The sequence below is a fragment of the Meriones unguiculatus genome, chromosome 20, assembly GCF_030254825.1.
Source record: "Meriones unguiculatus strain TT.TT164.6M chromosome 20, Bangor_MerUng_6.1, whole genome shotgun sequence".
NCBI lineage: Eukaryota > Metazoa > Chordata > Mammalia > Rodentia > Muridae > Meriones > Meriones unguiculatus.
In genome coordinates, this window is record NC_083367.1 from 71,376,576 (window position 1) to 71,403,704 (window position 27,129).

Genomic DNA, 27,129 nt, shown 5'->3' on the forward strand with positions numbered 1-27,129 from the left:
GCCAGCCTGGGACCCCAGGACCCACCCACGCGGTTAGGCTTCATCTGGTGCCTGCATGGTCCAGTCTTCGAGGAACCACACAGGAGTGAGGATTATTTAGATGGGAGAAGAATGGAATATGAGGTGCCAGTTGATGAGTCTTTCTTTTTGGGAAAAACCAACAAGCAACTCGTGGACAGGAAAAGGCATGTTGTGGTAGAGTGCTCTGGAGCTTATGGAACAGTCTTTAGCTTGGGATTCTTTCCAAAGAATTGTGGTCTTGGTGAGGGAGTCAGTTTCCAGATCAATTTGGTTCCAAAGTCAACCAGACGCAAACACACATACACACCTACCTCACTCAACAGGCTTTAAGATAGATAAATAAATAAATAAATAAATAAATAGATAAATACCGGGATCTACAGAGGAATACACACAGTGAAACATTTTCTAGGGTCAAGGCTGAATCTAATGTGAGTTTAGTTTTTACTCTCGATCAATATTTATCAAACACTACAACACAGCAGTATATTGGTAAATTGATAATGATAAGGGTAGAAAAATCCAGAATTCTTAATGGATGTCTAACAATAATCGGACGAAAGGAAATGAAACTTTGGCTCTCTTCTTTCAGAAGTCGGCATGCTACCCCTCCTGAGGAGGATCCAGAGGCCGCAGGGCCAGAGCTGCGGCCGTGGCACCACCACAAGGTCACCCTCGGGAAAGTCGGTGCAGGCACTGTCACTGACAGAACAAGAGCCTCTGCCTTGCCAAGCTCGGTACACTGCAGAAGTGATTCAGCTAGCACACGCAAGCAAACGCTCACCCAGACACGGCTGTAGCGGCCTCATCCCGACTGTTCCAAAGGTGTGGAAGAGACGCTGCTGCACCTGCCTGCTCTGAGGAGGCCCCGTCATTCAGCAGAACAACTGAGATTAAAGGTCTTGGAGTCTTGGGGGCGCCTGTACCCTGAGAGGCTGGAGACCACACAGAGGGAGCGTCATTAAAAGACTTGTGGAGTTTTGGAAAACATACGTCCATAATGTGATATTTAAACCTTTTAAATGAGGAAATTCTTAAGCAATGTCCGCATTAGAACTTTATATGTGAAGTCAAGTTCAAAATAAAGTTGTTACTGAAAAAACCAAACTAAAGAAAACCCTGCAAAGAGCAAGCTACCACAGGAAGGTGTATGTTAATGAAACTGATGAGTGACTCTGGAATGTTTGCTCATAATTGAGAGCAGGACATTCGCAAAGGGATAGAGATGTTGAGAATATTAGTCATCAATATCAACTTCATATTAATTTAACAGGTTAAAATATAATAATATCAACTTAACAGGTTAAAAACATAAACCTGAAAAGCAAAAGTTTTTATGCTTGTGAAGTTTTGGTTAAATAAATTATCTGTGTGATAGAATGCTACACAGCCTTTAAAAGAATGGAAAGATGTTGATGTGAGATTTCCAAACTATATTCATGTAACAGCAAATGAAGAATAAACTATCTTTTCTGTGCGGAATACACATGGAGTCATGTTTGTAAATACACAGGGCTATGTCTGAAAAGCTAGGCCAGCGCTTCTGTAATAGGGGCCTATGAGGAGGAGGAGGAGCAGGAATGAAGTCACTGTCAAGAAAGGAGAGGAGTTTTTTCTTGTTTCAAGTGCATATATTATATATTCAAGAGGTGTTTTGCTGGCACCCTTCTCTTTGCGGGATGAGGCTGTTGCTCAGGCCCTAGCACCACACAAAACAAATCAGGATCACTGCACCTACCCTGGATTACCTGGAAAATATTTTTGTCAAGTTGGTTAATCCCTAGATTATCTTAACCTGATTTTTTTTCTTTTTCAGTAGACTATGATGTGAGTTTGGTTATTACATCTGACTGAGCCTTATTGGTTGAGTGGACCATCCACAGGGCCCCAGGTTCTTCATTTGAGGATAAGCTTTGAGTGGAGATGACTCCAAACATTTCTCTTTTGAAAGATGCCATGACTATGACTCACTGTTGTATACTGGAAAGGAAGAAAAGGGCAACAGCATGGCAGGTCAGATGGTAAGCGAGTGGGGCCAGGGTATAGGCCCCGTATAAAACGCTTGCCGTGAGAGTGTGGGGATCTGAGCCTGGACACCAGAACCCAAGCAAACCTGGGCACAGACGCTCCGACAGCGACAGCGGGCAGAAACAGGAAACTCTCTGGGGGCTCCTGGGCAGCTGGCCAAGTGGACACAACCGTTTACAAAAGAAACTCTGTCTCAAATAAAATGGAAGTTGGGGGCCCACATCCAAGTCTGCCCTGACCTCACACATGTCATGGCACATGCATGCCCATGCACATGTGAACACAGATGCACAGACCTCACACATGTCATGGCACATGCATGCCCATGCACATGTGAACACAGATGCACAGACCTCACACATGTCATGGCACATGCATGCCCATGCACATGTGAACACAGATGCACAGACCTCACACATGTCATGGCACATGCATGCCCATGCACATGTGAACACAGATGCACAGACACCAAAGATTCTTTTTGACCCATTAATAAAAGAGCCCTGTACAATTAACATTTTCACAAAACACCACATTCCTTAACCACACTTTAAAATTTCCCTTTTATTTTTCTTCTGTCTTTGAAGCACCCCAAGAACAAAAAATAAAAATAAAAATAAAAAAAGAAACAGATCTGACTGAAGAAATTTATTTACTTTTTCTCCTAGGTACATAGATGACATAATTATAGACAAGGTCTGCTACACAGGAAAACCCTTCTGTCCACCTTTCATTTTTCTAAATGGATCATCACAATTTTTTTTTTTATAATTTTAAAACAATACACAGCTTTCTTGGGCTGAAGCAATTGCAAGAACGTATTGGTATTGGTATATTACAGCTACTTACAATGTTTAAGAACAGCGATGGAGAAAAATAAGTTATTTAAATACTGATTTCATATACAGAAAGTGCAATGCTGTCAGGTGCCATATAACTTTGCTCGACAGTTTGTTTATTTTTTCTATCAATTTAAAAATCAAGATAACTTGGACTCAAGACAGTTAGACTTTTCTGGACCCTTACTCAGTCCTCCCACAGCAGTGATGCGGAATCCACTTCTGTTCTGCTGCAGCTGTGAGCACGCGATGCTGTGTCGGGCAGTCACTTCTCACAGAGGAAGCATTTTCAATTTCATCCACACCCGGGTCAGGACAGAGAAAAGGGCCCCCAAATATGCAAGGCCATGAAAAGCTAGTTGCTCTCGTTATTGGGAATGTAAATAGTAGTTTGGGCAGCTGCTTTCTCTGCAGACAGCTGTGACATACAAATCGCACACATTCTGGGGAGCTACCTGAGCCGAAACGCCTTTCCAGGTTTCTTTTGTGCTTTCCAAAGACAACAATTTTTCACCGTCACTCAAAATTCTGTACCAAATGCAACTGATCAAAACTGTATATTGCTAAAGCCTGCCACCTGGCCACCAGCCACAGGCAGCCCCACGTCACCTCAGTGCCACACACCAACATTCAGGCTTTTTTCAGACCAAATGAGACGCTCAAAGCAAAAGAAAACCAAACAAACACTAAAGATAGAAAGAAAGTAAAAGAAAGAAAGAAAGAAAGAAAGAAAGAGAGAAAGAAAGAAAGAAAGAGAGAGAAAGAAAGAAAGAGGACAACCTCAGCCCCTTCAGATCAGACATTCACACTAAATTCATGGTCCCTGAATTTTCCATGCAAAGGCAATGATTTCCAAAGTGACAAAAAAATAGTGTTTGGCATTCTCGAGACCTCTGGTTCTAGTTTGGTCTACACTGAGAAGGAACTGAAACTTGCAAATTCACACAAGATTTCTCCTTCTCCCTTGTTACCTCTAATGTGGCTCCTGTGTGGTCTCTTTGCTCAGATAGAATCATGGGCAGAGTCTGTCGCAATGTCAGGCCAGGGTTACGTCAAAGGCAAGAGGAGAAGCCTGTTTTCCAATTCCAACCCCACAGAAGCATGCAGAAGCGCTGACAACCCTGTATCCACACCCACTAGGCGGGCTATGCCACGACCCAGGAGGCAACCGTGAGCTCTTTTAAAGAGACCAGCAGGCATCTGGTGGATTTACCTTTTATTCTAAATTGCCTCAACTTCTTCACACGGCATCCTATAGAAGGCGAATGGAATCGACCATATTATTGTTATTGTTTTCAATGAACACTAAAATGGGGGGGATCGCCTGAGAAAGTTCATTTCCTCAGAGACATGGATCCAGCGATATCAAGCATATGGTCAGGATGGCTTGGTTATTAATAAAATCACTTGCCCTTCTCTCCTGAGGGAAATCGTGTTTCAATAACCCAATAAAATATCAGAGGACGAATCCAGGCCTTGTGTTCAAAGTGCTTTCATGGTAACTTGAGACCTCGCACAATGCTTCTAAGAAAAGCCACACTGTAAGCAAAGGAGCCTGTGTACCTGCCTGCATTTGCTAGTTGCTAGAAAACTAGACACTAGACAAAAAGAGAACAGATTATAGAAATCACAATTGGAAAAACAGTTGAAAATATGCAATATTTAGCACACAGCTAATGTGGTTTGTCTGGCTTCAAATGAACCTCTGCTTGAATTAAAATAATTAAGTAACAGATGAAAGATAAAGATAATAATAATTCTAGAACTGGCCAAAAAAGAAAAAAAAAAACCAAAAAGTAAAACAAACAAACAAACAAAAACTTTAAAGAACTGAGTTTTGTAAACTACTTCCCTTTTTAGAAAAAAAAATCTTTCTGAGATATGCAACATTACAATGACTTTCTACAAAGGTGATCCGTTAGCTGATGGATGGGTTTTGGAATGGATGTGGCCGGGATTCTCCAACTGTGGCCGCCATGATGGCCGCTCAGTGAAGTGAGTAGAACGAAGGGCAGTTACTACACAAGCCCCACCGGGAATCCAGATCAACCTTTACTGAGTTTGTAGTTAGTTTAAAAACTAAGAGTCAATGTGAAATGTGTGCCTGGTGGTCACTCCTATAAAATAAGCCATGTTAGAACGAGACTGTTAAAAAAAAAAAGGCTATTTCTGTGGAAACATCCCAAATAGTTAGATGGCAGTCTAAGCTGAAGAATTTTGGGACTAGGGTTAAGGGTTGCAGACACTAGATAGATAACTGGTTAAAAGTTTATATTAAGGCAAATAAAAGCTAATTGCTAGAAAGCAATTAAAATGTCTCTTGTTTATCTACAGGAGAGGAGGACTGTTGTGTTCTTGCTGTAGCCAGCTGGTCCGGCGTCTGAACTCATGAGCACAGTCAATAGTATACAGTAACTCCAGAGTCTGTTGCTTTGGCCTAGCTAAGCCCGGTGGGCTCGGGCATCCAGCAGGGTGACCAACAGATGGGCGAGGGCACGATGAGACGCGAGCAGGCTGCCTTGTCCTCTTCTTCTAGCCCTCTGCCGGCACGGAGACAGAGTGGACGCACAGGGTTTGCTGTGCGTTGACATCTTGGCTCTTCTGTGTCTGAAAGCAAGACTAAGCGCTGGTCTTGCCTGTGGGCATCAAAGAGAACCACACTGGTTTCCTCGAGGGCGCGGGGAACTTTCCAGGATAGGGTCCTCGGCTCCGTGTCCTAATCCTGCAATTTGTGAGCCCCATGTGGGGACCTTTCTTCCAGATCAGGTCAACCCCAGCAGATAGGGAGGGATTGTATCAGCTTCCTAAGCACAGTGAAAGGCTGGCTCTTGTCCAGGGAGGGCCACGGCAGGCCTGCTACATGGCCTCAGGGCTCGGGGGCAGTTTGAATAGTCTGGCTGCGGAGATGAGCTTCCGTATGTGACGCTCCTCTGTGATGCCGGCCTGCTGAAGGCAAGTGTGGGACAGGGAAGGCACTTGGCTCAACGCGCTGAACCCTGCGTCAGAAAGCGTGCTGGTGTACATGGGCAGGCCAATGGAAACGAGCCAATCCGACACAGACGCAACACATCCCGGAGAGAGGGGTTTCCTGCAGATTTCTGTGAGCCCACCACTTGGGATCTGAGCAAAGAAGGAAAGCCACATTATGAAGACTGCACAGAGACCGTGAGAGAGATACTTTTTGTATGGCTGAGAGGGACAGGACTGCCCCTGCCAAGAGATGTCAAAATGAACGTTAAGAGTGCTACTCAAAAACTGAAAAAGATTCTCAAGGAACTATTCTAAAAGATTTCAGAACTTTGGGATTACATCAAACCCCAATTATGTGTGTAAGCATAGGCATTTCCCTATCTTCTGTTATTTTGCCTCCACGAAGTCCCGTAACTGAGGTGAACTGTGGAGAGAAACCTGTGTGTCACTTAGAAAAGGATGTTCAGTGGGTAGGGTTTTTATGAAGTGTATCTTCGACTCTAGAGTAATAGCCAGAAAATTAAATATTTAAATGTACATGGCTAATCAACAATTTAAAATATAATAATATCAAGAGCCGACCAGGACAGAGAAATGGACGTTGAAACCTGATTGCCAGGGTTGTCTTTCAGAAGGAGGCACAGAGTGTAAAAGCCCATGCTATCTTGTATTACTGTGTGTGTACTCATATTCACGAAGGTGCACATCATACGGGTGGGGGCCAGAGGTCAGCCCTCCCTGTCTTTACTCAGGAGCTGTCCATCTTTTCTTCTGGAACAGGGACTCCTACCTTCACCTAGCTGCTCAGTGAGCTCCAAGAACCCACTTGTCTCTCTCTTCTGAGTCACACCTAAGATCACAATTGTGGGCCATGACACCCAGCTTTTTCCCACATGGGTCCTGGAAAGTAACCTTGGCTCCTCTCGCTCCTCTGATCCCCGAGCCTTCTCTGCAGCTCTGATTTTGTGTGATCTGGATGAAGCAATCTCTTCAAAGAATAAATCCTCAGATATTATTGGAACATGTTTTAAAGCAAGCTGCTTTTCACTATACCACTTAAAATAAAAGGCTAGGAATAAACCCTAAACGTTTATTAATAAGTAATTGGCTAAGACATAGAATACTCACCAAATTAAAATCTTGATAATAAAAAAATATTTTACTAATATCCATGATCTGATATGTAAAAGCAATCAGGCTTAAAATGTACATATGTGCACAGAAATAACTAGCTTAAAATTGAGAACTAGAAGTCATACACTTAGGGCATACAGCATGGTCTTTGGAGGAATGCAGATGTCACACAGTGGCTGAGTCAAGCTACTTCCCCACTGCCCACACCTTTCTCTCATGTAAAGAGGATGAAAAGCGCAGCAGCATCTTCCGCCGAGGGTGTAACACACTGCTGTCAACTGCCGTTTTCGTGGGATGCACCAAGAGCTTCTGAACTTACTCCTTTGGCTGAATTTCTGGTGTGCTGTGTATGGATTTTAAGAGCAGGTGTAAAGCTGGGACATGGACCTCCCTCTTTTGCCTTTCTAACACTGTCTTAACCTGGCCATCCCGCGGTCCCAGCACTCAAGACACGGAGGCAGGAAGATCACAAATTAAGGCGAACCTGACCATGTCTCTAAGCAAAAAAAAAAAAAAAAAAAAAAAAAGACAAGGGGACGGCAGTGTAGGTCAGTGGTACATCCCTTCTCCAGCATAAAACCCTGAAAAATAAAACCGAAGTCTAGGCTGTCCGACTATTTCCTTCCTAGGTGTCTTTTCGTGGGGCTCTAGCAAGCCCTTGTGTCGCCAACACCTGCCAGCCACGGCCTCACACCTAAGCGTACCGCAGAGAGCTACCGTCTCCCTGCAACGAGGGCTGCTTACCGCCATTCGATGCTGCTTCCGAAGCAGCTTCACCCGGATCTGGTCCATGTTGGTGGCAACATCCCTCTCAGGCTGCTCTAGGTCCTCCGCGTATCGCTGTACCAGGGCCTCAGGGATCCCACAACGGCCATGCTGCCAGGGGAAAGAGCAACCCGGCATGAATGGTGTACAGACCTCTCCCCGAAGGCACACAGCTCGGCGGTCAGAAAACAGCACCAGCAGCTTTAGCTCAGAGGGAACAGAACCTGCTCACTAAGGGACAGGTTCTCGAAAAGGAGCACACTTACATCTTAATCGCCCAAATACTGATGAGCTCTAAAAGGTATTTCAAAACACAATTAAGTAACACAATCCTGTATTTCTCAGGCCAATGCTTTAAACTCATTTTACAGAATTCAGTCCCTTCACGTTGTTGAAGAGGGTCCCCTAATCTGCAGAAAGCCGACCCACTGCTCTATTTGCTCTTCATCTGAGACCACGCCACCATATCACCAGGCCACACTACTCCACAGCTCTCCCTATTTTCCCTTCAAAGGTACATAGTCATGAAGTATCAAAGCGGTGGAAAGAGAGAAACGGGAGGGGCTGTTCTCAGGAGGCACTCACGACCATAACGAGGACCCTTGGGAGCACATTACAGATCTCCAGAAGGAAAGCGGAGCCACCTCTATTACCACCGATTTGTCTTCAAAGTCGCTTTGGTGTTGGTAGCCTTTTTCCCTGCCTTTTCAAATGAGAACTGTATTTCGTTATAGACATGTTTTTGATGTATCAGGCAGGGCCTTTCGCATTACACCCTCCACCTCGTTAGGTATAATTGCGGTGGCGCACCTGAGCAGGGTTCGGGCTGTGTGTGCTCCGTGGTTGTCTATGCAAGCTCCCACTAACTGTGCTCCCTCACAACAACCTGTCTAGGAGTAGGGACTGCAGGTCACTCGAAACCCCAGTTGAACCACACAGAAACGAACCCACATCCTGCTGTGGGATACGCACCCTTGATTCGGGCCGCTCTTGCCCATTTTCTCAGCATCACATTAGGGGCCAATTCTGGTGCTGAGTGTGTCCCTGCCAAGTGCAGCTGCCCTAAACTAAAACCAAGCAAGAGGGAAGGAAAAGCAAAGCTGCAGCTCTATTTAATCCAGGGGCAGCGGGTAGTACCTCCAGCTCAGAGGCTGTAGGCAGAGGTGCCATTCTGTCTGCTACACACGTGGCTAAGCGGCGCATGCCTCGGGAGGCAGACGAGGCCAGCCTGGTCTACAGAGCAAGTTCCAGGACGGCTGGGCTACACAGAGACACACTGTCTGGATACCTTATCAGAATAGGGCTCCTCGGTGAGGTCGATGCCCTCGGCCTGGAGCTTGTTCTCCGTGAGCATCTCCAGGTCCACACCCCGGGCACAGGAGACCTTCCTGCTTAGCGCTGGGCCCAGCTTCACACCATGGCCCTGCAGGCTGGTGCTCTCAGGCAGCTCCGCCAGCCAGGGCGGGGGTCTAGTGCAGACTGGGCTGCCCGGCTCGGTCCCCAAGGGAGGCCTGGGCTCCCGGGGGGAGGGGCAGTCGCAGGGACTCGCGGGGCTGGCCTTCTTCAGGGGCAGCACGGGGGCCTCCAGGTTGGGGACCAGGGGCAGGCCATTGGCCAGGCGCTCTCGGCTCTTCTTGGCGGGCACAGGCGGGGGCTGCGATGGATGCCTGGGCTGTGTCCTGGTCTCGGGGGCGCTCTGCTCCCCATCTCCCCCTTCTTTGGTGCCCAGGGGGTGGTGGTCATGTCCTTTTCTGTGACCCTCAAGAGACGTCCTTGTTAAGCTGGGTTTAACTGGAGGCTGAGCCTCGAAATTTCTGGGGACACACTGAGGAGGCGACACGCCAAGTTTGGAGATCACAGCGGAGCCATCCGGCTTCTTGGCCATTGTTTTCGGGGGGTCAGAAAATCTCTTGCTTTGGGTCAGAAGCGTCACATCTTCAGCAGTGGGATCTCGGCCTCGGGACAGAGCCTCGGAGGTGCAGGCAGATGTCTTCTGTGGCACTTCTGGTACATTCTGAGGGCACGTTTCCAGCACCTCACTAGGCACATCCTTGCCAGCATCAGCCTCTCCCTGAAGGTCATCCAGGGAGTGGGATCGGGGCCAGCTTTCCACTGGCTCAGGACCCTCCAGGGTTTCACAGCTGCGACAAATGGAGACCGGGAGGCTTCTTCGGTTTTTACTCAAACTAGTCACACAGGGCACGCCACAGCGCTTGGCGGTGTCCGGGGCTAGGCCTCGTCCCAGCCCGCCCTCCTCTCCTGGCTTCCGCACCTCCGCTGGTTTAGTTAGAGGCAATGTCGGGTAGTTGCCTGGCTGACTCCTGTTGAAAGACTTTAAGTTGGACTCCGTGGATGACTTGGCGGGCAGAACGCTGGGTTTTTGAGTTTTGCCTGGGAGAGGAGGAGAGATTTTGCAACTGCGTTTCAAAGTCAATGAACAAAGAAGGACCTAATTCCTGTATCAACAAAACCATCACGTAGGTCACTAAAATAATAATAATAATAATAATAATAATAATAATAAAGTTGGGTGATCAGGTGTCCGTTTTTATTTTTATAAAGAATTCTAGTCTTATTAAAGTACTTATAGAGATTGGAACTAATTGGTTATGTGGAAAGAAAATGCTGTGTCCAGCAGGAGGCTAGAACTAATATCTATTCCAAGCTGCATTCGGTGTAGAAAGACTGACTGACTTCGTATGCCCTGCCAGAAACCAAGCCGTAAGATCTCTGTGCTGGATACGAGTTTCTGAAGTCGTGGATGAACTGATTCCTTAGCATAGTTCTATGAATGGTACCCACAAAGGGGTTAGCAGAACAAAAACTCAGATAATTCTTTGCATCAAGCTGTTCTGCCTGAATACAATGACCCGGAAACAAGGAACGGACGGGTGCAGACCAGCCAACGGGCTGAGGGGGCGCTTTGCTGGGGGCCATCTACAGCAGCCCTCCTCCGAGCGGCTAGCGGTGACTGCTGGCCGATTGTCATCCTGACGTAGCTCACTAACGGGAACTCTTGGCTGTTCACCATGGCAGCTGCTGCATGACGAGCTTTCCTGGGGACGTGCTGAGACTTTGTAGGCATGTGTGCAGGCACAGGTGAGCTCACGCGCACGCATGCACACGCACACATCAACGGTGCTTTGTCTCCTCCCTCACCAGTAATCCATCTGTGTGTCCCTAGTAGCTGGTCTGGTAAACCTGAGAATGCTCCAGGTAACAGAATATCTGAGCCATGTGATTGTGTTACTCTAGAAAAAGATGAAAATGCCACAAATCTTCATCAGGCTTGGGAGGTACGAAGAAAGGCTGTCTAATTTCCAAAACCCGGTAAGTGATCATCAATGTAACTAAGAGGTTCCCCCTGGCCTATTAATAAGCTTCCTGAATTCAGTGTTTTAACGTAGAATTCTGACCTCCCCCTGATACGCAGTATCAGCCTTTCAGTGTAATACAGAAAGGGCAGCAGGGAGAAACCGGGCTGTGGACCAGTCTGATAGGGAGGGTTGGATTGTGTCCATTCAAAGAGGAAAGCAGCTACTTTAGGGCAAACAGACAAAATTTTTTGATTAAAAAAAATCTCTATGTGGGGGAGAATAGATGAAGGAAACAGAACAGGAAGAAAAGGCCTGGGGGTCTAACATTACAAGTGCTTTGGTCTTCGACAGCAGGGAGAACAGGGCTCCTTCCACGATTTCACACTTCCTAAGCTCACTCAAGCCTCAGACTGATAGTATGAAGTGTTTCGCAGCAAGCACAATCGTGGACCCTGAGGCTGGTGGGGGGAGCAGCGCTCTCCTCAAGTGGACTTTTATTAATGAGGCCATCCTTTTATCCAAAGACCCAGATCAGCATATGAAACATCTTACAGCCTGCAAAGCAGAGGCCCAGCCAAAAGGCATGTGTCCTCTGCTAAGTTCATACTGTCCTACCTGATATCTACACTAATCAAGAGCAACACACTAGTCCTTTCCTGACAGGTGGTTATTCTGTTGATACACGGAGATATTAGCTTATTGTAATATTCAATGGACTGCCTACATTTCTTCTGAACAGAAGAATCACCACAGCCAAATGGAAAAGGAAAATACTTCATAGATCCCATCATAGGAAAGCTTAAACAGCAGTTGAAATAGAAAACTCTAATTAAAATCCATTGTGTTTAAATTTTAGAAATAGGTTTTCCTTTCTTACTGCCTCTCAGTACAAACCACATGTATCAATGATCAATGCCAGCTTCATATAGGAAGAGCCCTGAGTTCGCCTTGAAATCAAAGCATGGCTCAGCAGTTGATTTAATCCAGTTCTTCAACAGATATATCAGAATTCTCCTGGCATTAAACCCTTTGGCAGTGCTAGCTTCCCTGATTTACCAACCCAGCACGGCTGGGTTAATCTGACGTGACCGCTTCAGCTATAGAAAAGTTATTAACAGAAAAGTAAAAAGCCCTCCAAACCTACCCAAGGATTTGCTGTTTGCTAAAAATGGCTCAGTGCTGGCTTCCTGGATGGGTTTTGCATTGCATTTTGATCAAGGCTATCTAAATGTTAAAACCTCGGAGGATGTGGCTATCTTCCCAAATTGCTAGGACATTCTCGGTGGCAGAACTTATAGGTTAATTTCTGGGTTCCCAAGATGCTTATCAGAATCGACATGAGTGTGAGGCTGGCAGGAAGGCCGCGGATGCAGATGTGGGCGCGTCAGGTAATGGGTACATCAGGGAGAATTTGAACTCAAATATTTGTTTACCTTATCTTAGAACTAGTCTGGGTGTCCATACTACTTGTTTTTAAGCATGATTTACAGTAAGAAACACAACTTACGTCCACCAGCCAACACACACATATCTGAAACAAAGATTACAGTAATGCCACTGATGACGCTAAGCCTTACCTCACGACTGCACCGATGCTTTCTACTGTGTCGCAGAAAACCACCCTCCATGGCTTACTACACTGATTTCACAATCCACTCACAAACTGCGGCCAGAGGTTGACATGGCTGGCTTCAGTAAGTGCTAAGAAATAACTTGTTCCTATCAGATGGGAGTCCCAGCGGCCACTTAGGGCTAGGAAACCTCGGTGTGCTTTTACTACGGTCTCAAGTGTTCCACAGAGATTCAGGTCACGATGGTGGCACGAACCCTCACTACCGCTTCTCATCTTTGTAACAATGGTGATTTGGGGGACACAACAGGAAGCCACAGAGTCACCTGCTGTTTATCCCGTCTGCCTCATTCTGCTCAAGACCTCGGTTCTGCAGGGAGGAAGCATTCAGGTTTTATATCGACTGCTTCCCAACTGCTACTCGATAGAAGCCACAAATAAGACGTGTGGCCTCCTAGTCACCCTCTCTAGGGGTAATTGCCTCTAGAATCGGGCTGCGGGGCTACAACATGGCTGCTGGGGTTCCCTTGATGGATGGTCTACCTGGTAAATTGCTTTCCTTGTGGGCCTAATTGTTCCCAGTACTGAGATCTTGGTGGTTACTGCATGAAGAAAAGGGCACAGGAGACAAACAATTTAGGTTTTATGGCTGCAGGTATTTTAGACAGAATTGATAAACTTCACGTAGCAGCCTGGAAAAATAAACACAGAGGTAGACTGAAAAGTAGTTGAGGACAAGGCCAGAAATGGAAAGATGGCCACCCACATCATGGGCCTGAAAGAATGGAGTCTTTGGACACACTTGAGTCGGGATCACTGAAGCAGGCCCCGTGGTCTGAGGCAACATTACCATTTTCCAAGTTCTCGCTGCTCTCATAGCATCCGGAGTCTCGTGGGGAACATCCGCTCAGGCCCTGGCTGTCCACCAGCAGCTTCTCCTGGGACCCCGACTGGTCACTGTTACCTGGAGATGAACATGCAGACTGATGTCACAAGAAGCCCCCAAACCAGCCAGATTTAAAAGAGAGAAAGAACCAATGCAGTCAGAACACTTCTCTTTCAAGCAACGTACCCACTACGTGAAAATAAACTTGGCGAGAACCCAGGCTGAAATATGCTGATGCTTCCCACGCTGCCCAAACAGAGGCAGACTGGCCACAGGGGGAGGAGGAGTGCAGAGCCTGTACCGTGGGACCGGCAAGGAGGAGGGTACGGTGGCACCGCTCACTGAGAAGTAGCATGCGTGAACGCGGCGTTCACAGGTGGGTAAGGTCAAGTGCTTTCCAGACACCTGGAAGACTGGCGCTTCAAGTCATTTATGTTACGGATTTGGGGGCCTATATGAAAGTGTCAAATAAAATACTACTTCATTAGCATCAAGAGAGAGTGTTAACCTGGGGTGACAACACTCTGCCTGCTGAATCGCCTCTGCCAGAGACAGGCTGGAGAGAGAAACAGATACCCTACACAAGGAGGAACACATCTTCTGCCAGTCTTCTGCAGTGTTGACAGTTTCCTTTCTTCCTACCCTCCTCCCACTGCCTTGGGCCAGCACTTCTATTCCCTGATCCAGGGTGGGAAAAGTGTTCAGGAGACCCTCTGACTGGCAAGCAGAGGGCCAACCAGTGTAAACGAAACAGCCCCAGCCTGAGCAACCCATCTAACAAGAAGCATTATTTATCAACCGGACCTCAGTAAGGGCAGGGGGGAAATCAGGAGACAAGTTGGCTATGTTGCTTTAGGGAGGGTCCCTAGAGTAAATCACGTGAAAAACCATGTGAGCATCAGTTCCCAGGCAGCATCGCTCTGTAGTTTCTGTAAGGGGAGCCCAGAATGCGGAGGTTTCACACGGATCATCTTTCGATAATTATGTAGAAAAAGCACTTGGTCTCACAAAACGGAAACCAAGAGAGCATTTTTCTACATAAAATAGTTGGTCACAAAGACAAATGGCTTTAATTTGTTTTTCTTTCCCTTCGCCTCTCACCTGCCCACCCCAACCACACACAAGAAGAAAAAAAGAAACAAGGAAATCAATAAACCAGAAATATGATGCCTTTTCTCAGGTCATCAAAATAAGTCTGTGGAGAGGCGGTGGGTTGCCATGTGGTGGATTCCCACCATCCTTTTCTCCACTTCCTGCTTGTATTTCTTAAAAGGAAAGCATTCTGTAACAAGTATAATGCCAACAAGGCTGTCAGAACACATTCTCAAATTATATTCCCAAAGAGTGCTAAGTATCAAGCAATTAGTGAAAAAATTAACAAACTAGAAGCACATGAGCAAATCCTGCTCCTCCCCCACAACAACCCCCACAACGGACTGCTCTACAGTGAGGCCTTCATCCTGGGAAGAGCCTGTGGCTTTGGGCCGGCCTTTGTTCTTGTCTAGCATGCTATTTAGAAAAATGATCTTTCTACATGAGGCCTTTGAGCTGTCCTTGGCTACCCAGAGAGGGGGATCACTCTTCTGTCCCCGGTGCCAGCAGCCCAGTGTCCCACAAAAGCAAAGAGGACTGCTGATTTCTGATTGAGCGTACAAAAGAGAAAACATCGCTGCCACTGCTAAGAAGTGCATTCTGGGACCCCAGCCTTACCCGGCCCCACAAGGTCCTGTTGTTACAGAAAAGGAAAGGATCTCTTCATGCCTGAGAATCAGGTGCGATTTACAGTCGTGTGGAACACACACGACAAGGGTCTAGTGTCGCCACCTTCCCCAGGGAGAAAGGAGGTAGGTGACTCTTACGCCTCGAGACTTTTCTCCCACACTCACGAGCATCAGTGCCAACACAGGAAACAGAAGACCATGAGAAACGAGCCAATTGTCAGTTATCAAAAGGGCTGAAATCCCATCTGGTCATGACCCAAAGGGACTCAGCATGCTGGGTCTAAAGCTCTCCCCTGCTCCACCCACTCACACACGTGACCATGCACACAGACAGGATATATGAAGACACAGATCCTCAGACATCAGAAGCAACGGAACATAAGGGCACACACCGTTCTCTAGAAAGCACTCTTCTTAGGAAGGAGGGGAAATGGGATTCCTGGAGAGAAGTCCCTTTAGAAGGGCTTGCAGCATTTCCTTTATGGAGGCTGTTCCCTTCCCGAACCCAGGAAGCGCTTGTGCACACATCTGCTCTCTTCCTCTTTGTGCTTCCTGCATGCTTAGATAATCTTTACTTAAGCGTCTTATACGAATGAACACCCCTCCTCCTCCTTTTGAGTCAGGGTGTCTGTAGCCTAGGCTAGCCTGGAACTTTTGGTAATCCTGCCATACTTGCTTCAGTGCTCATTCACCCAGGAAATAGTAAGCTGAGGTCACAGGTGTGAGCCAGCACGCCCAGCTTCCCAGCGCTGAGTCCACCGAGCTGAGGTCACAGGTGCGAGCCAGCACGCCCAGCTTCCCAGCGCTGAGTCCACCGAGCCGCACACGATCGTGGTGACGATGGCACACTCTACTCCTTTTTTAAGGCAAATGCTTTTAGGGCGTTTTCATTTAGAGGACCTACACGATTACAAGGAAGAGTGAGTCGACCACCCTCTCTAGATGGAAGGCTGACCGCAGGCCACCTTTCTTCGCCTGTGGGGACCCCGCGCACTCTGCTTCCAAGCTGTGCTGCAGATGTCACTTTCATTGGAAGGAACTAGAGAACTAGAGAACTTCAAGGTATTTCTACACATTTTCAAGGACCTTACTGGATCACTGTCTCTACTACATGCAAAATGAGTCTGGCAGAGCACTAAGGTGCTTCTCCAAGTAACTGAGGCATGCTGAGGGAGTATTTCTTAAATACGGTGACTTGAGCTGCACTGGACGGAAAGGCTTACATCACTAGGCTACATCTGGATGCAGTCTCTCAGCACTGATCAGAGCCGCTGAGCCCTCCAAAGCCTTTGTTTCAAGATCAGTAAAAGGAGATAGCATTTTATGTATCAGAGAAATTCCAAACGGTGGAAATGTATAAACCCAAAATGGGATTTATAAAAAAACAAGGAGCCCACCTTGATCCTCCCAAGTTAGCATCATGATGGATAAAGATGTCCTATAAAATATTATGGCACAAATCTTAGGATATGAGCCTAGGCCAATGGGTCTGGGCCAACATGCTATGTCAAAGTAGGCTCAGATCCCTGCCTCTACGCAGGATTTAGCTTTGCTCTTCTGACGTCTGAATGAAATAGGAAATGTAACGACGAGGTATATAAGCCAGCTGTCCTCCGCGGTGTGGAAGAGTAAATGACATACAATACAGAGCAGATGCAGTCCAGAGGAACAGACGGCTCAACCTTAATCCATATTAACAGTGCAGGTCTGCCGTACCCGTCACCAGGCAGGCTGTTCACACATTACCTGGCCAGAGATCCCAGGCTTTCTCAAACAGTGCCTCCCAACCTTCCTAACGCTGGGACCCTCTAATACAGGCCCTCATGTGGTGACCCCCAACCACAAAATTGTCTTTGTTGCTACTTCGTAACTGTAATTTTGCTACTGTTACGAATTGTAACGTAAATATCTGTGTTTTCTGAAGGTTCCTTTGACTTCCAGGGGGAGGCTGACTTTGCTCTAGCACCCTAGTGAATCAAATGCTGCAAAGACCTGGTCATGAAGTGCCCGGCAGATAACACAACCCCTCCAAATCTAGGCCTCAAGGCTGTCTGTTTACTTCGTGTAATCATTACTTTTTCCGATGCTGTGATAAAATGCCCCAATAAAAGCAGCTGCAGAGCTTATTAGGGGTTTAGGTAAGGTCCACCCTGGTAGGGAAATCATGGCTGCAGGAGCTTGAGGAGCGGGTCCCATGGCATTGGTGGGCAGAAAGCAAGAGAATACACAATTCACATTTGCCTCCGTTTAGCCCAGGACCCCAGCCTACGCAGAGCTGACACCCACTGCCAAGGTGGGCCTTCCACCGCAGGGAGCCTCATCTCCACGCTCCTTCCAGGCGTGCTCCAGAGCTAATTTAGTCCAGACAATTTCTTCACAGATATATCCAAAGGTTGTCCCCTAAGGGATCTTAATGATGTCAAGCTGACACTGTTAACCATCGCAACTAAGGGCCAGACTTCTACTGGTAGTGTTCCTTTGTGTTATTGGTCTAATTTAAAAAGTGAATTTACCAACACAGTGGCTTCCCTTTCTCCTGGGTCTTAAGAATCCAGTAAATATAAACGTTCCTTGGTTTACAATAGTGTGGTTGGATATTATAAGCTAAGATGCACTTAAGTCCCCTCATGCACTGAACAGCCTGTTCAGCAGCTGAGGCACTGAGCATTCCCTTCTGCCCATCATGGTCTCAGGCTGCCCACGGCTCCACCTCCCTGCTATTGCTCAGTATTACAGGTGCGCAGACTGCATATTGCTCATCTAGGAAAAGAAAAAGATTCAGACTTCCTAACGTCTATCAACTGTGTACTGCTTTCATCCAAAAAGCAAAAAATCCTAAGTTGGGGACCACTCATAATGCATAATTTCCCCCATCATTAGCCATGGTTTTGGTATGTCTTTCAGTGATAGAAATCCATTAGCTATGGAACTTCCTCCATGATTAATAAGTTTAAGACTTTTTTTTAAATGTCAGACTGAAGAACAAAGAACACGATAAGCTTAGCAGGCCAACAAGCAATGGAGGCAACGAAAGAAAACTGTGAACGCCCTGAATTTTGTTCACGCTGTGTTAAAAATAAGCTCTCATATTTAATTTGGGAATGCTTGCTCCACACACTCACTTCAGAGAGACATTTTCTTCTTTAATGGAAACTGATGGGTTTAGTTATTCATGAATAAGCCTATTCAGTAAGAAAACAGTCCTGAGATGGGCAGAACTCTCAGGCTGTCAGTCTCTCTCTCTCTCTCTCTCTTTCTTTTCTTTCTTTCTTTCTTTCTTTTTTTCTTTCTTTCTTTCTTTCTTTCCTTCTTTCTTTCTTTCTTTCTTTCTTTCTTTCTTTCTTTCTTTCTTTCTTTCTTTCCTTCCTTCCTTCCTTCTTCCCTCCCTCCCTCCCTCCCTCCCTCCCTCCCTCCCTCCCTCCCTCTTTCCCTCCTTCTCTCCCTCCCTTTTTCTTTCTTATTCCCTTATGGATTTTAACCACCCACTGATGGATGCAGGTTCCAACAGGAACAAGGCGGAACCTACTGGTCCCTTCAGAAAGGCCCTGGTGCAGCATTCTTTTCACACCATACGAACAGGCATGTCTGGTCTCTGACCTGTTTTGTCATAAAATGAAATTAACAAGACCAACTGAGTGACTCCAGGAACCTTAAGCATGTGACGACAGCTTCTTGAGGCCTGTTGGTGACAATACTAATCATAATGATGATGATGCTATTCATCTAGCAGAGAGAGAGAGGGGGAGAGAGAGAGGGGGGGTGCTTACTGTCATACTCCTGTAGCAGCTCCACTGCCGTCAGGAGAACCGCTCTGTGCTCTGGGTCCCTGATATTTAACTCGTCCAGGTCTTCCTCCTCCAGGAGCTTGAAGGTGTCCAGGTCTTCATAGCCATTGAACAGGAAGGTGGGCATGTGCTCCTGGGAAGCAGAGCGAGAAGGTCAAGGAGAGTCTAAGGCCTTGTGATGCCTGTCACACACCAGCCTCAGACCCCTCAGACTTTTTTGCATAGTAATTTTTATGCTAATCAAGAGATGAGTAGCCTTTGTGATATATTCTGGGGCTCACAGCCTTCCAGCTTCGAAGGGAGATGGGGGTATATGGGCGCACTCGCAAACGGCTTACGAAGCTTTCAGAACTAACTCCTTTATTTCCAAGTGGCCCTCAGTGCGGGTGAGAAGACTTCCTTTTACACTTGGGGTGGGGCTTATTAAAATCCAACTTAGCGAACCCTATGCATTTGTCAGGAGCAAGATGTTCGATAAGTTGAAAACGAAAATCTACCACTGTGGCCATGCTCTTCTAGAAGACCCGGAGAGTTACAGCAAGGGCGATGTACGAAGGCGGGGGCCTCGCGGGCCCGCAGAGGTGACTATGAGCAGAGACCCCGGGTTTCTGTTTAGAGCTCTCCCGAAAGCTAATTTTGATCTAGGGCTTACGCTGTGGTACCGCCCTTAGAAGAGGTGGGGACGCACTGGGGCACTGGGAACTGCTCCTATAGGCCGCTCATGGCACTGACCGCTCACACGTGCAGGAGGACAGAGATCACTCGCCCGGTTTAGGGCGAGGACAAGGTAACAAGGACACGCGTATGACCAGTAAGAGTGACTGACTTTCAGGTTGATCCGATCCAGGAGATCCTCCACGGACTTTGGCTGCGGTGGTCTGCCCTTCCTCCTCCTCCTGGTAGGGCGCTTGGGCTTCTCCTCTTCCTCATTTAGCACATCCACATAGATGAACTTGAATGTGCCGACTTTGTTGTTCAACAGGCCCATCCACGTACCCATGGGTGGTTTGCTGATTATGTCAATGATATCTCCTTTCTGTGGCCCAGGGGACAAAGACCTTCCCATCAGGCTCATTTCTCAGCACAAAGAACGACATAATTCAGACAGCTGGGAAAACGCTACAAGGTCAGGTTTGGAATCCCGGCTTCCTCCCTCCCTCCCTCCCTCCCTCCCTAAGTGTGTGTGTGTTTACATGCATATGCCACGCACACACATGTAGGGCGTAGGGGTGCACACATGAGGCAACCAGAAGTAGATGTCAGTGGTCTTCTCCACTGCACTGCATCTTACTTTTGAGACAGGGACTCTCACTATATCTAGAGTTCATCAGTGGGTTAGACTCACTGGCCAACCAGCTCCAGGGCACACTACAGCTGTCTCTACACCCACAGCACTGGCTTTACAGGGGCACACCACCACACCCAGCTTTCCCTGGTGCTGGGGGATAAGAGCTTAGGTATCCACGCATGCACCCCAATCTAGCCATGCTGACCCCAGGTCACAACCTTCCCTGCTCCTCCTCCGGAGGGTCGGATGGGTCTCATCTGTCACCCATGCTCTCAGCGGGGTTGACTACCTTGGCTATTGGAACAGAATCCTCCTCCCAGAGAAAGAGCTGGCCTCAGCCACAAGAGGAAATCTCCAAACCTGTGGCCACACCCTATCTGATACTATGTCCAACTGCATCTTTAGGTCCTACATAAACATCTCTGTACTCATACAGAGCAGTTATTTCCTTCAAATAAGGGACACATAAGAGGGGCATGGAAGTTCTGGAAGGAAGCCAGGGTCAAAGGGGAGGGCCAGGGGTGGAAGCAGTGTGGACAGCTAACACACAGCTTTCACCTCCTTGACCCTGGTCTGGGCTTTAATTATTTTCACCAGAAAGGAGACCAGTGTGGCAAAGGTAGGCAAAACATGATCTATTCTGCATGGTAAAGAGTCCAGCATCCACAGGCAGGGAGGGAGGCAAGAGGGCCTGGGTTAGCTGCTCGTGATCAGGAGCAAGCCTACCTTGAGCTTCAGAGAGTCTGTGTCGTAGGGGCTGGGGGTGAAGTCGGTGTGCACGCGGGCACGCCCACAGAAGGGACCTCGGTAGGGTGGTTCTTCATCATCGCCATCTTCTGACTTGACGCTCTCCCTGTTGCTGGTGGAGGAATCGGTGGTGCTCACAGTCTGGCCACCTGAGCAGGGAGAACAGCACTTTAAACACAGCCTTCTCAGGCAGTGAAGACGAAAGGCCCAGGACGGGCAGCCATGAACATTACGACGGGACCACAGCAGGGCCGATTCAAGAGTCCTCAGACTGTTATCCTAACTTGACAAGGGGCTGTACCCACATGACAGGAATCCTTGGAACACAGACTCAGCAGGAGAGGATGCTGGGATAGGAGGCCCTGGCCTTTGCCCATAGCACCCAGCACCGAATTTGCAGAGCACTATTTCCCCTTGTATCACAGAGAGGGAGACAAGTAGCCTGTCCGTGAGACAGAACTTCAAGACCTGGGCTTACACCTCATTTCTTCCTCCTCTCTTCTCAGCCAGCACCAGCCAGCTTTGGTCCTGAGGCAGCCTGGTCGTATTTCCTATCAGAGATCTCACAATTCCTCTCCCTTGCTCAGGCATAGTCCTTCGTTTTGTTGATCCTGTTCACAGACTTTAACCTCTGGCTTATTCTCTAGGCTCTTCCTCAGAGATACATTTCCTGTCTTCACTAATCAAAATTAAACATTCCTCTTCTTTTTAAATTAATTTATTTATCTTATGTATATAAGTGCTCTATCTGCAGGCACCTTCATGCCAGAAGAGGGCACAGATCTCATTATAGACAGTTGTGAGCCACCATGTGGGTGCTGGGAACTGAACTCAGGACCTCTGGAAGAGCAGACAGTGCTCTTAACCGCTGAGCCACCTCTCCAGCCACCTAAATATTTCTCTTTTGCACCATGGTTGGGTAAACATAGAATAGTGCCCAGAAGGTAGGTACTTGGCCTTCCTCATCTTTAACTAGCCTTAATTTGAGGCTCAAATGAATGTGTGACTCTAACTCCAGACAGAAGTCATGACACATTACAAATGATACTTACTCATTGAGCTCTGGCCACTCAGAGAACTCCGAAGGCTTTCTACAGAGCCTCCGGCTTTGAGCTTGGGCTTGTCTGCGTGTTCAGAGTCAGGCTTTACTGAGGCGGGGGAGCCAGGCATTCCATCAAGGCCCGAGTCCTGAAATAGATTCGGTACAACTGAGCTTCCTGAGCTTTAGAAAACTCCGTGATTTGGTCCTCAACTTTACCAGCCCAGTGGATGTTTATGCGTATGCCTGATCCTACGTACAATATTCCCCCTTTGAATAAGCCTAAACCCGTAGTACTGTTTACTAAGAACCCCCAAATTGTTTTTCAAGTTCAAACAGGTATTCTTAAAAATGTGGGGAAAAACCCTGGAAAACATTTACACTAAGAAAAAGTGTAGTTCTTACAAACAGCTGACTAGATTGCTTCTGTTTACATAAGTCGTTGAGAATGACTGGAAGAGGATGCTGGTGACTGGCCACCAGGGGGCAGCAGCTGAGCGGAAATGCCTGCTGCTCCAGCTGGTTTTATTGGCCAGCATTCCTTACACATTTCAAGCAGGCTGTCAGCTCATGTCATAGGTATTTTAACAGGCTGCAAAACGAATACCATAAAGGGGCCAGAGGAGAAGGTTTTGAAATTGAAGGCCAAAAGGACGTCAAAGTTCAGCCCTCCAGGTGTCCTTCCTGCACCTGTGCAACTAAGACAGAAACTGGAGACGTTTCTAGTGAGGAAAGCTCTTATACACAGAACCAGGGCGAGACATCAGTTATCCCAGTGATGACACAGAATGCCAGTGAGTGAGACAGCTTCTACTCTCTCCATATAAAAGCCCACGTGACTATGCAATCTAGTAGCCGGGAAACACTGTAAAATTCCTCTCCAGACCTGCTTCTAGAACAATATATCCTTCATCTGAAAAGACACTCGAGGAAAAAAGATTCACTTATTCTCATTTTTGGTGTGTGAGTGTTTCGTGTGCATGCCACACATGTGCCCGGGGCCTGCAGAGGCTAGAAGAGGGCACTGGATGCCTGACACTGGAGTCACATGCTGTTGTGAACACCCCGAGGGTGCTGGGAGTCACACCCGAGTCCTTCCCGTGAGCGGCCATTGCTCTGAGCAATCTCTCCAGCTCTGCAGCTTCTCTGGCACCTCAGGACAAACAATTACTAACGTTTTAGAAAAAGACCTCGCCCTCCCCCTTGTGCTTAAATGAATCACCAGCTTTATTCTATGGTGCTCACTGCACTGAGACTCTTATTATTATTCCTTTTTAATGTGGCCTCCTTCCCTCCAAAAGGGGAGGGGTGAGGGGCTGCAGTGAGGGTTCATCTCAGCCGTCAGCTGACAGGACTTAGAACCAGCGCGGAAATGAATCTGTAGGCCTGTCTGTGGTGGTTTAGAATAGACTAGTTGAAGACGGAAGACGAACCCTGCTTGTGGGTGGTCTCATCCGTGGGCTGGGGTCCCCGGCTGCACAGAAAGGAGAGGGCGAGCAGCGGCTTGCATCTCCATCTACCGCTGCTCACGCTGACAATGTCTGCAGCTGACTCAGTCCGCTCCTTGGCCACTGTGCTGTACCATATCTTGAAACTGTGAGCTAACGTAAGTCTGCCCTCCCTCCCTCGTTCCCTGAAGTTACCTTTATCTTATATTTTAATGCAGCGACCAGAGAAGTCACACGGCCTATGTTTTACATCAGCACAGTGTCTGTACTACTGTAACTGCTAACAGAGCCCAGCCAGACGGCCACGCACCTGCTCTGAGACAGGGCTGCTGTACTTCTTCGACATCCGCTTCCTCATGGTCTCTTTCACCGACTTCACCTTTTTCCCCAGAGAGATGCGCGAGGCAGTGGGCGATTTGATTACTTCTTTGTACACAAAATCTCCCTCTTTACTCTGCGAGACAGAGCATAAATACCATTAGCCCTAGGAGATAAGGCTAGAAACCGGTTCCATTACTCAAACCACTAATGTCCGCAACCTCAGAAAAATATTAGCATTCCCCAGGATCTTCACATTTTTCTTCTGTTAACTCGAGGCTGTTATTTATCTTTGCGATTAGAAATTAAAACCTACTGAGAGGAGGTATTTTGTTTGTCTGTTTATACTGGGGCTTGGGGCACTTCTTATTTTACTTAATCTTAGTACATGCTTCCCTAATTATGTTTTTTCCCCCCACTTAAAACCATTGGAGGGGCCTGCATTTCATTAGTGAAGAATGATTTAGAGGAACCAAGATTCAGGTGACCCCAGCCGAGGGGGACCTCGTACTGGCTCACCTTACACAGAAGGTGGGCATCGGAAGAGCAGCAAACTATATAGAACCCTCATGTGGCCAACTCCCAAACGCACAATTTCCTTCCCTAAACAAGCTAGACTGTGGCCATCCCCCATTCTATTTTACATTAAAACAAACAAACAAACAAACAAACATTCCCAAGAAAGGATGGGTGGGAGTGGGGGGCTCTTGTCATTTTAAAGACAATAGACAACATAAAATTATTGGCTTATGAATCGATAAAATTTGATACCCAAATAAAACAGCTGAACTCTAGCAGGAAATCCTGTAACACTCCATACCTCACAGATGTGTATTTTAGCTGACATGAGACCATAACAACTATAAAGCACGAAATCTTCATTTTCTAGTTTCAAGGCAAACGACTTCAGGGACGAGCAAAACCATGGAAAGCTTACCTATTCCTTTTAGGGCCTAAATTTTAGGGAACTTTAAGCACTACCACAGTGGCCTGGGCCTTGACCATGACCAAAAGCATGTCTGAGGGGACATTAACCTTGGTAACCAGGGCCCTGGCTTACTCTGACACTGAGACACCTCACAAGAGACAGACCTAAAGTTAATGCAGTCCCTGGAGGCCCGTGACATGACCCTGTAAGGCTGCTCAACGATATCCACATCACAGGGTTTGATCAGGTCATACCCCGTATGCACAACTGAGTCTAGTGTGAAGGGAATGTTCAAAGACACAGGACTGAGGCCACAGGAGACAAAATCATCTGTGTGTGTGACTTTAAAAGACTGGAGAAAAGGCACTGAAGAACAGTGATTCAGCCAAGCACGGCAGCACACGCCTGTGATCCCGGCACTCTGGGGGGCAGAGGCAGGCGTATCTCTGTGAGTTCAAAGCCAGCCCGGTCTACAAAGCGAGTCCAGGACAGCCAGGGTACACAGAGAAGCCCTGTCTCGAGAAACCGAGAAGAACAGTGCTCCTCTAAGGGGATGGGAGGCACAGGTGGCCATCAGCCACTCCATGCGGAATACTAGAACCTCTTCTTTGCAAGGAGAGTTTGGAGGCACCGAGCAAAGCCAGTGACACTAAGAATTCTTGGCACCCAGGTCACTGCAGCCCACACCCACAGCGTTTCTCCACGGCCTCTACTCACCAGAGGGTCGGAATTATTACTGCCAACATGCAGAGAACGATTTGTCAGGTCGAATCCACCAAAACTGCAAGTTCTCTGTGGAACAAGGGGGAGGGTGGAAATGATCCAGTTACGCTGAGGTGGCAGCCACAGTCAACCCAATGGCACATGTGCCCTGTGCAAAACACCTCTGAGTCACAAATACACGTACAGGATGGAAGTAGGATATGAGACATGAGGAGGAAAAGCGTGATTTGTGTCACAGGAGACCTTCTTAGGTATGTTCACTGGGTCTAAACGTCCCTCAACATGCAAAACTCTAAATAAATAATAAATAAACCTCCATAAACGTGGTGCAGAGATGTCCTCTCGCCATTCGTGGTCCGGGGAGTCCTGGGCGCAGCCAAGGACAGATGGCCTTTCCCAGCGACTTTGGTCTTGTTTAGTTTTAAAGCTCCGAGGAGGGGAAAGGAGGCTACGTTTACATCCATCCCCCAAATCCTGGCCCAAAATGCTGATAAATTTCCCATCTAACTGCTCAACTTAATTAATTATAATCCCTTTTCTGACATTTACGGGGGGAGGGCTGAGTATCTGTCGGTGACCACACATTCCACTTTCAGTAGGAAAAATACTGTTATCAAAATGGATGAAAAGTTAATTGTACTTTTAAGTTGGTTTCAAGTTTTATGAAACTACTCATATTTCCACGATATTCTGTTTCTGGAACGTGTACCATTTCTCTTGTTTTTGTAGCAAAAAAATAAAAATAAAAAATAATAAAAAAAAATCACTCTATGTTGATGGCTGTCTCCTCTTGCCGAAGCATTTTAATTTTTGTTGTAAGTATTGTTTTAAAAGCAGTTGATAAGAAAACTTGAAGAGCAGCTTTGGGTTTAAATGCTTAGTGCTACCTGCTGCGTAGACCATGTGATAGCCAAAAATAGAGGAACTGAACAGAAAAGCGGAATACACAATAAACACTGCTTCCTTCAGTCAGATGTACTTCAGACGTCTATCAATCTACTGAAAGCAGACACAGTCTGGGAACGCATTAATGTACTGCGTCAAGAAAGCAGACATGGCCTGGGAGGAAATGAGCAGGCTTTTACCACTGCACATAGATTCAGCTTCTGACTCTGCTCCCTGCTTGTGTGTGAGCACAGCTCGTGCTAAAACTTGCTGGCCTTAGGGGTCTGCATTGTGATACTATTTCCATCACACGTTTGGCCTCAGCACGCTGCTGCTCATACTGCAGATCCTCTGGAGATTCGTTCATTCTCTGGGGTCTCACTCTGGTTCCCCCCGAGAGGGTGGAAGCCCATTTTGATTATTACACTACAGGTCAGGCTTCCTCAAGACTATAAACGTGCAAACGAGGGGCTTGGGACTGCATCTGGGGATTTATAATCTGGGAGTTAAATAGGGAATCAAAGCATTCGGGAACAGACCACTTGGGGTGGGGGCGCTTGTGGCACACGAGAGGGGCAGGAAAGAAGGGCATCTAGAGCCAGGCACCTCTCAGGAACACTGTTGTTTCCAATAACCACTCCTTTCTCCCTTTCCAGTGGAGCTCCTCAGTCTGAGACTATCAGCAGGCAGGCTTGCTTTCTTTACAGCCAACCAGCT

General features: G+C 47.3%; 1 protein-coding gene across 4 annotated transcripts in view; it reads right to left on the bottom strand.

The window, feature by feature from the left end:
- Positions 1 to 2,682: 2,682 nt before the first annotated feature.
- Sash1 (SAM and SH3 domain containing 1) overlaps positions 2,683 to 27,129 on the bottom strand; it is a 165,700-nt gene continuing 141,253 nt past the window's right edge. For all 4 annotated transcript variants that reach the window (XM_060373698.1, XM_060373697.1, XM_021664245.2 and 1 more), the window contains 10 exons: positions 25,522 to 25,596; positions 23,869 to 24,012; positions 22,124 to 22,259; positions 21,051 to 21,220; positions 19,863 to 20,072; positions 19,019 to 19,169; positions 13,495 to 13,608; positions 9,046 to 10,148; positions 7,737 to 7,868; positions 2,683 to 6,008 (listed from right to left, as the gene is read on the bottom strand). In XM_060373698.1, the coding sequence (XP_060229681.1) occupies positions 5,745 to 6,008; positions 7,737 to 7,868; positions 9,046 to 10,148; positions 13,495 to 13,608; positions 19,019 to 19,169; positions 19,863 to 20,072; positions 21,051 to 21,220; positions 22,124 to 22,259; positions 23,869 to 24,012; positions 25,522 to 25,596 (2,499 nt within the window). In that variant the 3' untranslated portion in view covers positions 2,683 to 5,744. The remainder of the gene's footprint in view (positions 6,009 to 7,736; positions 7,869 to 9,045; positions 10,149 to 13,494; positions 13,609 to 19,018; positions 19,170 to 19,862; positions 20,073 to 21,050; positions 21,221 to 22,123; positions 22,260 to 23,868; positions 24,013 to 25,521; positions 25,597 to 27,129) is intronic.